The 15,466-nt window shown below is 30.0% G+C and overlaps 1 protein-coding gene across 1 annotated transcript; it reads right to left on the bottom strand.

Annotated features, from left to right (window-relative positions):
- Nucleotides 1-5,605: 5,605 nt before the first annotated feature.
- LOC114195562 (heavy metal-associated isoprenylated plant protein 28) lies at nt 5,606-7,701 on the bottom strand. The gene is made up of 2 exons (XM_028086070.1): nt 7,539-7,701; nt 5,606-6,028 (listed from the first exon to the last, which is right to left on the bottom strand). Exons 1-2 carry the CDS (start codon nt 7,663-7,665, stop codon nt 5,769-5,771), a joined length of 387 nt encoding a protein of 128 aa, XP_027941871.1. The 5' UTR covers nt 7,666-7,701; the 3' UTR covers nt 5,606-5,768.
- Nucleotides 7,702-15,466: the final 7,765 nt, after the last annotated feature.

Here is a 15,466-nt window from a genome sequence, read left to right as displayed (position 1 = left end):
GTTGCGTCCCCCTCGAAATGCATTCCTTCCTCCTCTAACCTTGGGGGGTCTATCATCATCAATCATTTTCAAGACTTGTTCCTCTGTTTGGAATTCTTGCATGCGTTGCTCATGCACCAAAAGACTTCCATGCATTTCATCAATGCTTATAACACCCAAATCATTTGATTCCTCAATTGAACATACAACATAATTGAACTTGGGCGTTAAAGATCAGAGTATTTTGCTAACAATCGTGCTTTCATGCATTGCTTTCCCATTTGATTTTATTTTGGTAACCACATGGAGAGTTCTGCCCATGTAGCTATCAATGGTCTCCCCTTCTTTCATAGCAAGTAACTCAAACTCTCGTCTCAGTGCCTGAAGCTGTGCACGTTTTACCTTTGTGGACCCTTGATATTTCCTTTGCATAAAGCTTCATATTGATTTTGAAGTGCTCTTATCCAAAATGGTTTAAAGAATTTCTTTATCAATGGCTTGAAAGAGATAATTCTTGACTTTCAAGTCCTTGAGCTTGGCCTCTTCGATAGTCTTTCGTTGTGCCTCAATTGTTCTGGTTGCAAGAGTTGGTATACCTTCTTTTATCAAATACCACATTTCTTTGCTTCGTAGGAAGTTCTCTATAGTCATAGTCCAAAAGTCATAGTTGTAAGACCCGCAGAATTTAATTAATTAAATAATTAATTAATTAATAAATGCGGGAGGCTAGTGCATTTATGACATTAAATTATGTTAAATATGACGTGGAAAAATGTTAGCTCATGTGGTTGAGAGTACTTTAGTTGTGTGAGAGGACTTGGGTTTGAGTCCTAAGTATGCCAATTTTGTGTTATTTGTTTTTATTGTTTTAATAATATGTTGAGCCACGTTTTTGTATGAGATAATGCTTGAGTTGTGTGTGTTAGAAGGAAACATAAGTTGGCCTGGTGGTTTAGATTTGATTTGGCATTGGGAAGGTCATGGGACCGAACTTGGGTGAGTCAAAATTTAACTCTTTTTGTTAAAAGATGAATTGTGGGCTGAATAGGAAAGGGTGGTAAAGACCAAGCAGAAAAGAAAGTTAATCACAGTCTCGTTTTTTTTACCTTACCAAGTATTAAGACCTATAAAAGGCAACTTTTGAGCAGAGAATAAGGTTTGGAAAGTTGTTTTCTGAGAGGTTTTAGAGAGAGGACGAAAATAGAGAGTGAAGGGAGAAGTGAGAGTCAGGTAGAAGGGGAAAAAGGAAGTGGTGGTACGGTCAGTATGTGGTGATCAAAGGAATCCCTCAATTTCAAGCTTTAAGCAGGGAAATTTCAGGTTAGGGGAGCTAAGCCAAATTTCTATGCTTATGATGTTGTTTTGCATGATCTGTGATGAATTGGGTTATGAATTGTCGTTTTGCATATGAGGGAATTAAGGGTTTGGGTTTAGGTACTGTTATATTGAATGTTGGCCTAAAATGCACGTGTAGTTTGGGGTTATAACTGTATGTATTACAATGGTGCAAAGTTGTGTTGTTGGGGCATAATTTCGAGTCCAAATAGGTGCATAAGTTTAATGAATTGGTGTTGAATGAATTGGTAAGTGTGAGTCGTATTTTGGGTCTCTGGAATAGTGGGTGCATGCGTGAATCAGTGCCAAAACCTGTAATTCTCGCTCAGGCGAGTCAGGCTCGCCTAGACGAGACGTGCAGGAACTCATAAATCTCTCTCTGCTCGAGCAGTTCGCTCAGGCGAGACGAATTGGTCTTGGGCAACAGACCATCTCGCTTAGGCGAGGGTGACTCGCCCAGGCGAGAATCCATGCGTGCCTCGAGTGTGTTGGTTGTACATCTCGCGCAGGCGGGATTTGTTGTTTAGGCAATGATGTGTCTCGCTCAGGCGAGAGCCTCTCGCCTAAGTGAGAATTCGAATAGCGTTTTAATGGAGGTTTACCACACAGCTCAAACGAGGGAGGGGAGTCTTGAGCGAAACGTGATCTCGCCCAGGCGAGTGTGACTCGCTTAAGCGAGGGTTCGTGGTTGGTTTCATGTATGATGCTCGCTCAGGCGAGGTAACTTAGCCTGAGCGGGATGAACTGGAATGCTTAGGCGAGAGATGGATGTTTAAGCCCAGAGGTGGATGGATGATAAGTTCAAAAGCAAAATGGTTGCAATATTGGATTGATTGGAGTTTGAGTGATGATGGGGGATCTACAATGTTCCTAAGATATCTCGATGGCGAGCTTGCTAGAGTTCCATGGGTCGTGGCCCGGAACGTATCTTTGAGTTGTGGCTCAGGATAGGGATAAGCACGTGGCATTCTATGGGTTGTGGCCCGGAATGACTTCCTTGAGTGGTGGCTCGGGATAGCGGATGAACACGAGGAACCTTGAGTTGTGGCCTGGGTTAGCGAGTGTGCTGGTGAAGTGTGCTGGTTGTGGCCTGTACCAATGGGTCCAGATGGATTGCCCTCCTCAGTGAGTCACTGACGAGTTTGGTAGTCCTGGGACGTTGCAGACTATGTTCGTATTTGGAAACTTCACCTGGCGTTGCGGTGTGTGATCCGTAGCATGGTTTCCGCACGTGCTCTATCGGTTGTGGCCGATAGGTGTAGCAGTAAGGCGCTTCGAGATACCTAATAGGAGATGTAGAAGACTGTTAACATGGTTGTAGCCATGTGAAAGAAATGGAACGAGGTCCCTGATGTACTTAATATACATGGTAGTGGCCATGTGGAGGGAAGGTAACGTGACTTCCATTAAGTGCATCAGTGCACATGGTGGTGGCCATGTGATGGAAATAGAGTAAGATTTTGTGGAAAGAGAAAAGATACTTGATATGGTTGTGGCCAAGCAGTATAAAGAAGAATTGTGTTGTTGTTATACTATTTGTACTGGTTAACATGTATATGCATATGTGATATATGTTTTATATGTTTTAACTATTAGCTCACCCTATCTACTTGTGTTTGGCAATGATCGTGTACGCGATACACGTGAGCAGGTGATGATGCAGGTGGAGCTAGTGAGGCTTAGCTGCGGAGATGGGCTGTTTATGGGGATTTTTATGTTCATGTTTTTGTCACTCTATTTTAACGTATGATGTAAAGGCCCATGGCCTACTTGACTAAACTCACACTTTTGTATGTCTGGACTTATTGGTGGTTTTAATGAAGTTTTTACTTTTCCCGTGTTTTGGGGAAATGAGGCATTATTAATGAATGAGTTTTTACATAAATGATGCTGATGTAATATTTTGTTTTATTTTTTATTAAATCTGTAATATCTGGTCGGGATGTTACAATAGTGACCATCAAACTTTGGAATAGCTGGTTGGACAAATTTTTCAGAAGTAGTAGACATATCTAAGCTTTGAGATATATTCTTTTTCTCAAACTCACTCATGCACTTTGGTTGCGTTGGTTTCTCTTTCCTCACACTTTGCGCAAATTCTCTTCACACTCTATCTTTATCTCACAAGTGCATGCCACACTCCCCTCACACTTTGTTGTTTTCACTCTTTTCTCACATTGTATCAGGCCCCGTACGGAGCTCTGATACCAATTGTTATAAACGGGAAATAATATATTGTATGATGAAGGAATCAATTGTTTATTGATTGAATGACAATGACTTATATAGCCTACAACATAATCGTACATAACTGTGCATAGTAAACTGCTCCACGTAATATGGCAACAACCCATATATTGTGGTACCAAATCAGATAACAAGAAACGAATCCTAGAAATCAAGATTTATTCAAAAGACTGTTAAAAACAACTTACGACTTAAACTGACTCAAGCTATATTTTAAACTTAACACTAATGATTCAATAAATGTAATAACTAACCTAACGGAAATGGGTGTATCGTTCTGTTGGCTCCTGAAAGCTCTAAAACGAACATCACAACGGGGGATTTGGCTAGAGTCTTGAATTGGGGTGAAGAGAAAAACAGAGAAATAAGGAAGAATAGGAGCGAAGGGAAGAGGTTAGAACCGTCGTTGGTGGTGTGGATTGGCACAACACAGGAACCATGATGGAAGATGGGGAAGATGAAGTTACGTGTTAATTTGATTTGATTTTTTTTTTTGGGTCAGTATTTTAATTTTTGAAAATAATTTTTTAATAACTAAATTTTAATAATTTTTCTTATAATATGAGATGATATTTTTTAAGTAATTATTTATTTATTTATATTTTCTCATGTTTTTATATATCAAAAACTAATTAAAAGAATCTAATGTTATAAAACGAAATTGTCAAAGTTTTAGTTTTAGGGTCCTAGTGTTTACAAAATAAGAAAAGAAATAATGAATAAGTAAATGAAAATGATCTTGATAATGATAAAAGATACATGAAACAAAATAAATAAAAATGTTTTTTAAGTATGAGTAAAAGGGATAAAAATTAGATATTAGGTTTAACCCATTCCAGTTTCTTTCTTTTTGAAACCCATAGTTTGATATTTGCATATGATATTGTCCTATTATGATTTGCACCTCACATTTATTAAGCACACCCTCTGGTATTAGCACCTTTTGTCTAATGCTTGTACCCCTGCTTCGATATTGATACCCTGCTTCATGATTTTCATTTGGACTTTATGTTTTACACATTGAACTGTTTCTCTCTTTTATATATATTTTTTTATTGAAATTATTAATTATCATGTCATTTTTACATTGAGGTGATTGAGAACTGAATGTATGGTTAATTATACTCAAATCAGTATAAATTATTATGTAAATTCCTTATTTCCTTTATTTTTTTAATTAATGCTTCTAGTAACACACTTAATTAATATAATTAAAAAAATATATTTTTTTAAAAATAAACATCAAGACAAATTTTTTTAAAGCACCAATTCAACATAAATCTTGATGTTCCTTGCTTATTTTCAAGTTCCGTTTTTAGCATTATATTCTAATTACTCTGGAGTTCAACCCTTATGACAATGAATTAAGCCTTTTTTTTTACCATTTTGAGTTTATTTTGGACGCTGCCATAACCTTGTTTTTTATTTTCTTTTTCCTGCTTGAAATATCACATTTTAGAAAGAAGCCTTAAATGTGTAAGTGGTTCTTATAAGTGAGATTTCATATGCGATGACTCTTTTGAAAAAGAATCACAAAATAAATATGATATTAAGATATGAGTTCAATATACACATAAGAGATTGAAATCACTTTTCGTTTAAAATTATAAGATGAGCTTTTACTTTTAGGGTTAAATATGTTTTTGGTCTCTTAACTTTAAGTGAAAATTGAAATTATTCACTCTTCGAAATTTTAAACCAATTTAGTTCTTATATCTAGAAATGCGTGAATTTAGTAATTTTAACAAAATTTTGTTAAGTTTATTTGATGTTTTAAACATGTTCCTCAACTAACATTGATAATATTTGAGTTGTTTACATTGTTTGAACACATTTTCGAAAATGTTAACCGAAAAGGGACCAAAAACATATTTAATCCTTATTTTTTATATAATGTTCAGTTTTTTTAACTCCATGTAACGTGAGACATAAACTTATACTTGAATGTTCCAATAATCTTCCCGGTGTTGGATTTCTCAACGATGTGCTCATCAAATATGATGTTTTGATATATGAGATTCAATAAAGAAAACAAAATCCCAGTACATGTAAAAGGAAATAGTGCAAGAATATGTGTATAAAAAGGTCAAATGGTAGGATAAATGTATGTACAATAGAAGCGAGATATGGAACTTAACATTTCGATTTCAAAATCTACACTCATTTTGTTTTGAAAACATCCTTTCTTGCACCGATGAGTTAGTAGTTCAGAAAGAATATGATCTAGTGAAGACCTTCTTCCATGCTTTCAAACTCAGGGATCGAACCTTGGTTAAAGCTAAAGAGGGTTTGAAATGTTTTTGAGGAAAACCTGATTCTGATTTCTCTAATACAACATTGTGTTCTTGGTTCCAAAACCTAGCATCTTTTCTTTTGCTTTTCACCGTTTCTAGCACATCATATTTGTTGCAAATTCCCCACACAGTCACCTTTTGTTGATAGTAATCCACATTCACAGAGTATATGCCTGCATAAATATTATTTATACAATAAATAAATTTAAGATGTAATGAGCAATTTGATATGAAAAGATAATACAGGATAGATTATTAAGTGTGTTTGATGTTTAAATTTGATGTAAATCTCCATAAAAGTGATGGTGAACAACACAACACAATTTCTGAGTCCATAAATTCACAATGTATATACTAAATTGAAAGAAGATATAAATGCAATTCATGCAATAAAAGGAAGAAATCCTTGGTGTGTTTGGATGAGACAATTCAAAATGGCGATTCATTTATTTGGAGAATTTGAAATTCTTTGCAATGAAATGTTTTGTTTGGATAGAGAAACTAAAAATAATTTAAAATGCATGCATTTTTTTTTGAAGTGTTTCAATTAGCTAAATTAGAAGAAATTCAAATACCCTAAAAAAATGTGGAATTTGAAATCCTTCTCACTCAATCTCACACTCTGGATTCAACCACAAATAGACCTGGCAAACCCGACAACCATGACAAGTTGGGTTGGCCAGATGATCTAGACAAATCGAACCGACTTGACGACACAAACGGGTCGAGCAGGCTCGACGACCCAAATGGATCAGGTGGACCCAAGGACCCAGATGGATCAGATGGGTCCGACGACCCAGACAGTTATCGAGCCCTACGACCCAGACAAACAAGGTGACTTAATGACACATAAGGGTCAGACGGGCTTGACAACTCAAATAGGTTGGTCAAGCCTGACAACCCATAACCAAGACGAGTCAGCGGGTTCGATGGCCCAAGCAAGACAGGCGAGCCCGACGACCCACACGGGTTTGGCGAGCCAAACGTCCTAGAGGTGTCGGGCGGGCCTGACGATCCAAATGTGTCGAGCAGGCCCAACAACCCGACTGACTCGTTGACCCGACAAGCTTGACCGACCCGTTTCCAAATTTATATAAACTTAAAACATAATTAAGCCTAAAATAAATATTGATAAAATGAAATTTCATCTCACAAGAAATTCAATTATGTTATCCAAACAAGAAATTGAAATGTAAGATATTTTAATTTCTTTATCCAAACAAGTTATTTAGAAAATGAAAGAAATTTAATTGCAAACAATTTAAATACAATGCATTTTAATTTCTCAATATTGTTGAAATGTTTCATCCAAACACAAGGTGAGAATTTTCTTTGATTAGTAGAAACAACAAATTGGCAATTGGTCATAGCCCACAGCCCATTGGACCCAAAATTCAAAGTTGTAAAGCTTTGAAAACCCATCTCGAATTGGATATTAGTTCCGGACCTCCACAATTACTAACTTCACCCCAACTACATTAAGAAGAAAACACCATTTGCTACTACACTACACTACAATTGTCATTATCACAGTTACAGTCGCTGCAGAGGAAAAAAAAAACTTGTTCTAGAAAACTCTTTTAGAAAAATAGTGGATAAAAAAAACAGACAATTATTTTAAGAATGATGAATGCATATAAATGTTCGAAATGAAGCTAAGACAAAAAAAAAAGGGTGAAAGACCTTTAAGATTGGAGAAGGTTTTCTTTATTTTCTTCTCACATCCATAGGAATACAATGGAACCATCATTTCAACATACTGTGCCTCTACACTGTTGTTGTAAGCTGGGACAATTTGCATGTTGGCCATCTTCACTTGCTTCAGTTGTTATCTATAATGAATCAATGACTGTGCAAGCCTTATATAAAGTCTCATGCATCAACTTTAACTAAACTCATAATCCATTTATCAGATTCTATTCAAAACAAACACTTTTTCTTTCTCTTTTTCTTTCTTTTAGAATTGAGAGGTTGTTACTACTAAGAGGGGTAATTAATTAGGGTTTGATTAAGGAAATTGAAATCATGGTTTGAATGAGGTGTGACTGACATGGATGAGTGCAAAGTTGTGTCAGCAAGGGTGTGTTGGTTAAACAAAAGTAGATGCATTGCATTCAGCTTTTGTTGTTGGAAATTGGAAATTCTTGGACTCTGCTTCGCACGTGGGATGTTTTCCTTACCAAAGAAGGCACTCACAGAATTTGAATACTTCCAAATTATTCAATTTCATACTATTCTTTTCACTATTTCTTTAATCAACCTACAATTTACTTTCCTTTTCTTATCTTCCAACTTTTTCATCATTTTTTCTGGAAATTAAATTAATTAGTTTTCAATCCTATTTGTAATTTTTTGTAATTATATAATAAATGAAAATGGATTAAGTGGTTTATGTTTTGAATATTAAAGTCGTCCATTTTTAATTTATTATTGATTAAAACAATAAAAAAGAATTACTAAATATAATTTACTCTTCGCAACATTACCCAAGAGTTTTAATTAGTATGGTAATTAGAGACCCTGACCTTAATTTAAAGGATGTGATAATTGTTGGTACCTTATCAGTTTAAATTATGCATAAAGGACACTTAAAGCATAAACCCATGTTAATTAATTCCATGCACATGCAATTGTCGCTTCATTTGTGATGAAGCACACATACATATAAACCAAAACACTTTTGTTGCAAACATAATAAAGCATTGCATATGCATATGCTTGCCTTAATTTTAAATCGTAATATTAATTAGGGTTTGCCTAACTGCTTTTATTATTGAGTTAGATGGCTTACATAAAATTCAGAAATTTTATTATTATTGAATATACATACAATATATTGTTCATTTTATTCTTCAATTAAATTTAAAATTTTCTTTTAATAATTTATATTCCAGAATTAAGATATTGTCTTCATGCATGAGTCACATTTAATCTTCTCACTATATATCAAATATAGTTTAATTCGGGTATCTTTCGGTCCTTCACATCTCTTAAGCAGAGGTACTTACAATGACACTCTGATATGTAAGTCACTAAAGTGTCAAAGATTGTAAATATAATAATAAATGAAGACTATATCACACCTTATGAATAATGTTCCTTATTTATAGTATTTTCATGGACATATTACTTGCACGACCCTAGATTAAGTACAATAAACATTTGTTTAAGTTCACACTCATTTAAGTTTGCATCCTATCTAAATTCACATTTGAAAAGAAAAAATTTTCGGATAAATAATTTTGTGACTTTATTTTCGATAAAAATCACATAAAGTCATATTTAACTTTATATTTGGTTACATTTTATTATATATATATATATATATATTGTATAAATAGATAGACATAAATAATATATGAATAAAATAAAATAACAAGTTCATCTTCTAACATATTTTTTATATCTATCATATCATCTTATATCTCTCATATTTTTATAATCTCTAAAAATTTTTAACACTCATAATATTTTATATTATAATTATATGACCCCTAATATTTTATATTGGAACGTGACTCTTAAAATTGTATAATGTCAAGTTTGGTCTGGATTGATCTAGGATTTTCTTATCTCACATTAATCTTAATATGGTGACAACTATCTTCATTATCTTAAACATTACATACCATTCGACACATAAATAAACCAAGATCATCTTAGAAAAATCACTAATTACCCAACTTTACATTGTATACTCACAATTTATAAAATAAGTTTAATTTATTTTATTAATATTGTATTAGAGTTTATTTTAACGAGATTTTAAAAAAATTATCATATTATCTAATTTTGAACTTTTATCAAACAACTACATATATTTCTCAGTTTTATGTAACTTTTTTTTCTCGAATGCTAATTAATTAAAATTTAAGGTGGTATTTTTTCTTTCTTTCATAAAGCATCGAGATAAATATGACTTTATATAAACCATTAAATTCTTCATTAATAAGCCAAATGAATGGTTAACACACCGATGAAGAAATAAAAAATAATAATAAATTGTTAAAAATAGTTATTATATAGAATACAATCAGTTTAATATTTTAAAATAAATATAAACATATAGTAATATGAACACATTGAATGTTTAGTAAGAATACTTTATTTGACTCCTTTCCGTAATTGTTGATTTTAATGTGCTCGTTTCCAGAGATTTTATTTGACTCGTCTCATTATTTATCTTTTGCTCTTTCTAATTTGAGAGGATAAATATTTTATTTTTAAAAAATTGAAATATCTTATGATTATTTAAATATTTTCTTTTTGAAAGAAATCATAATTTTGTTGGTAATTAAATTATTTAAAATTAAAACAATCGAAGTTATATTTATAAAATAATAATTTAAGATTCTTTTTATTTTTAAATTTTTGTTTCTTTTTATCTTTGTATTTCCCTTTTAGAATAATTTCAGTCATAATAAGATTACTTTAATTGAGATAGAAATATTAATTAAAATTATCTTTGGTCAATCAATTGGAGGAAATTTTTGGGTCGACATGGATTGAAAAATTAGAAAAATAATCTAGCTATGTTGTAGAAATAGTTTTAATAACAATCATGATCGACATTAATTAAAAAAGTGCATTCAATTTTTTATAATAAAAAATAATAAAATTATTACTATTATAATTAATATATATAAATTTTAAGTGGTTTTTATTTATTTTATATTTTTTATAAATAATCATTTTATTTAAAATAAATAGTTACATTTAAAAATAAATATGGTTAATGAAGAAAGGAAAATATTACTAATGTTAATTGAAAAAATTTGACAAATTTAAACAAAAAAATCTCAATAAACTAAAAATATTACTTATATTGAAAATTTTAAATGTATTAATAATTATTTAATATTTAAATAGTTATTTTATATTTAATCTTAAGGAAAATATTTTATTTACATAAAAATAAAAAATTTAATAAATATAAATTACTTTATATAAAATATCTTGAAAAAAAGAAAATAATTAAAATGAGATCATTAAATTTAAATTTAACTTATTGCTGAACAAAATGAAATATTTAATGTAAATGTAAGAGAAAAAGATAGATTTCTTCTGAAAATTTCTCTCCAACTTATTCCGTGATCCCACATAACATAACTAAACTTAATTGATGATCTCAACATAATTAGACAATTTTTCTTTGTTCAAATTCCATCACACATTTTTCATAACCAGAATCGCCCTCGTCCTTTTTTATAATCTCCTTTAATTAATTTATCTCTATCATAGTAGTTCTGTTTTAATAAATAATTCGAGAAATATTAGTAATATATTTATTAGTAATATATGATGGAATATATATATATATATATATATATATATATATATATATATATATATATATATATATTAAAAGTTTGAATATCGATAAAAAAAAAGTGTTAAATGTGCGACACGAGATGCATTATTTTTGTGGAAACACAGATTCTATTGTTAGCACCCTCGACTAATTGTTAACACAATTTAATAATTTTCATTACAAATTAATCATATGTTACGATAATTGAGTTTTATTTACTTTAAAAAGTTAATTTCTTATGATATTATTTAAGAAAAAAAAGCTGAACTATCTTAAAAAATTGACTTGTACACTTGAGACTAGATACATTATAGATAAGTCTAATAAATAATAGAAAATAGATTTTAAATGATTTTAATAATTCAATCACACAAAATGAAATTAATTTGTAAAATAAATTTATATATATATATATATATATATATATATATAATATAATATGTAAATTCGTCATTAATTTCTAATCAATGCGGAAATATATAGCATTGCATTCCTCCTCACATAAATATAACATTGTGAATCACACCACCACCTTTTTTAACTAAGGATGGAATGCAAAATGGGTAAATTATAAAGATGTTAAAATGGATAACCCAGATCAGTTTGACTCGACCCACTACAGGTTGATTGTTTAGTGAATTAATTCAACCCGACTCACTTATTAGCGAGTCAAAAAAATTTGAACCTGACTCGACCCACCACAGGTTAGTGGGTTAAACAGATTGGCTTCCAGATTCACTTAATTAAAAAACTATATTTTTTAATTTTCTTTTTAGTCAAAACTAAATTATAATTACAATTAAAATCTAAATAAACTTCAATACAATCCAAATACAAACTAAAATAAAAAAGATATCAAATTATTTATGTGTTTGCTAAAAAAATAACCTAACCTGATTCAAAGGCAAGACTCAACTTAACAAAAAAACACTTGTGTGACCCTTTATTTATGGATTGGTGAGCCAACCAACTCGGGTGAGCCGGGTAAAAAATAAACCTATATTGAAATTTATAAAAAAATTTCAAACTAACCCGACTCGAATCTGTGGTGACCGGGTTAGCTCGCGGGTTCTAACCCATTTGGACAGCTCTAATAAATTATATGTTTTTTTTTTAAATATTCGGAAACTATTTAATTTATAAAAAATTATACACTCTGTTTTTGACTTGTTTCCATTATTGGGTCTCTTGAGTTTATCTCTTCCACTTTTGAGAATCCAAAGATCTGTCGTGGTTTCAACGTTCCTACCTTTGCCATATATGATCCCAATGAAAACACAGTTAATCTCACCACGTGGATTGTATATATAATTATGTTAAATATTTAATTTTCTTTTACTTTGTATAAATTTTATTTCAATAAGAAAAACTTTATCGTCTCAAAATACCTCTCGTATCAAGTTTCAACAAATAATTATTAGGTATTAAATTTTAACTTCCAAATAAATTTTCATATTTTTTATTCAATTCTGATTAATATTTTTTTCATGGAATATTTAAAAATTTTATATTTCTTTAATTGTTTTTCTATTAATTATAACAAATTATTCCATCTTGTTTACTTATTTTTAGGTGTTTTCCATCATTACTTAAAAGTGATAGAGGAATGGTCTTTGTTACTATTATTAATAAAATCTATCAAACTCATTTTAATTAATAACAATTATTCATTATTTCAATTAACGACAATACTAATTTTATATTAATCCAGCAACCTTATAAGTAAAATGATGATGTTACATAAATAAATAAATAAGTAAGATATGAGTAATTTAATACTTATTTTATGTTTGAAATCTAAGTGTCAGTCTAAGTCTCACATTGATTAAAAATGAGAAAGTAGAGCATTACATAAGAGTAAAAACCCATAAATTCGTCTTAAGATTTTGAGTTGAGAGTGACGTCAATACCTTAGGTGGTTAGACTCAGGTCTCATTGGTATTTCTTCTCGCCGGTAAAACTCCCTTTAAAAGATTTAAATATTCAAGAGAGAAAAATTGAATAAAAACTCAATTAAAAATAATGAATTTATTAAGAATTTAAACTTTATTAGGCTTCATAATTATTAAAAAATGGGAACTACATCTACCTATATATTGGAAAATTAATTTTATTTTCAATTAATAAAATCTCAAAATAAAGACAATAATGAAAATATTATAATAGTTACATAAAGTGTATTATTAAAAATATGTATGACTTGAGTGAAGACAGAAATAGTATAGTCCGCATACTTTTAGTGGAACATATTTAATAATATAAAACATAATAATTATATTCTTCTGAGAGCACATGGAGAATTTCTGTCTCGTTAGGTTTCTGTAGTTGGAGAAATTATTAGCTAGATACAATTCATCACATCATTTCCAAATTATTGTTTAACATGTGTAATTTTTATTTCTTCATCAAATTCCTCGTGCAATAAAATAAAACATAAATTTTGAACAATTTATACACTTTGTTTCATAATTGAAGGAAGGAGAATGTAGAACAATGAAAATTTTGGTCTTACATTTGGTAGCAAACAAGTTGGAGAAAACAATTCGAACAGAAATCTACTTCTAAATTATATACTTGATCTATCAAGAAAATAAAATATAATGAGTGAATAAAAAGTTGAAGTATAATATGGTGCGATTACAATTCATCGAATAATAATTACTAGTATATGAGAACGTGTATATTCCTTTTTGAAAAAAATATTTACAATATTTTTATTTATTTTTTTGGACAAAAAATATGAGTGTGTATTTTTTTTACCTTGGATTCACCTGATAAAATAAAATTGATAATACAATATTAATCGATATTAATAAATAACAATTTATCTTAAATAAATAATAACAATAATAATGAAGTATCTTATCCGATATACCAAATATAAATTGATGTTACCAAGAATGTCATGTTCAAGTTAAGAAATAGCTTAGTACAATGCTAGTTGTAATATAACTTGATGCAATTGTCGAGTTTACAATGTAATTGTTTATGTTGATTTAGAAAGAAATGAAGGAAAGAAATAAAGAAGAAGATGGTGTCCGTTCCCTCAATAACCATGTATGAAAGTGAAAAGCCCCATTCATAGATAAAAAGACCATCACCCAGTTAAGAAAAATCACCATGAAAATTGGGTCAAGCAGCACAAAAATTATTCACAATGACAATGTTTGAACATCCAACACCTCCATCACGAGTCACAAGGAAAATTAATATTACCAACGATAAACTCCTTTTTTGATAATCTAAATCGTGAGTTTGACTTTGATATCAATTGATATATTGAACGCTTATCATTAGGTTAAAAACTATAATTGATAGTCAAAATTTAATTCTTTTTACTTTAAATCATAACATTTCAAACACCAATTGATAAGTCACAAGAAAAATTGATGTTACCGATAATAAACTCTCCTTGTTGGGAATTGAATCAAAGAATGTGACCTTGATTCCAAATAATGTATTGAATGTTTATCATTAGATAAAAAACTATAATTAATAGTCAAAATTTAATTTTTTTTATTTAAAATCATAACATTTCAAATAGTACAAATTTGATTATAACTTGATACACCGTAAGATAATTAATCTCATTCACATCATTCTTTTCTCGATCTACGTGTTCATAAAATTTGAAGAGAATGTTAATGAAAATAAAATGCCGAAGAGACGGTGTAGCCTAAACTTTGTTTGTTACTTTCACCACACATTTTGATTCTCACTATATTAACAAAATCACCTAGAAAAATTTAAGTTCTAATAAGTTGAGTAGCAGCGGATAGAGTAAGTTAAAAGTCCTCAAACAAATTCTTCGACCTTTAAGTAACAAAGATATTTCCTTAATTTCTTATATAGAGTGATTTCAAATAATTTAAGATAATATCATTAATTGCATATTCTCAATTTTTAATGTGACAAAAAAATGTAACAGAATAAGCCAGTAACAAAATTTAAATAGAGACTCTTTAATTAAAAAAAAAATAGTTTTAAGATTATTTTATTAAAAAAAAAATATTTTAACTTTATTATTATTTTATTTCTTATTAATATAAAGCATTTATTATTATTATTATTATTAATGTAACCTATGAAATGCAATTGTCATATCAAAATAAGTAAACAAATGTTCAACCTAGATTATTTTATATTGCATTTCTATAAATAATTTCCCATATTTCTTATTTTTGCGCAAAATTTGAAACTTAAAGTCCTATACCAATTTTTTTTTTTAATAAAAAAATTCCTTTCACTCTTCTAACGTTATACCACTCACTTCCTCACTTATACTTCTTTTTCTCTCTAT

The sequence above is a fragment of the Vigna unguiculata genome, chromosome 8 (genome assembly GCF_004118075.2).
Source record: "Vigna unguiculata cultivar IT97K-499-35 chromosome 8, ASM411807v1, whole genome shotgun sequence".
Lineage (NCBI taxonomy): Eukaryota > Viridiplantae > Streptophyta > Magnoliopsida > Fabales > Fabaceae > Vigna > Vigna unguiculata.
Note: the sequence above shows the minus strand (reverse complement) of the source record. Positions and strands in the feature narration are given on the sequence as shown.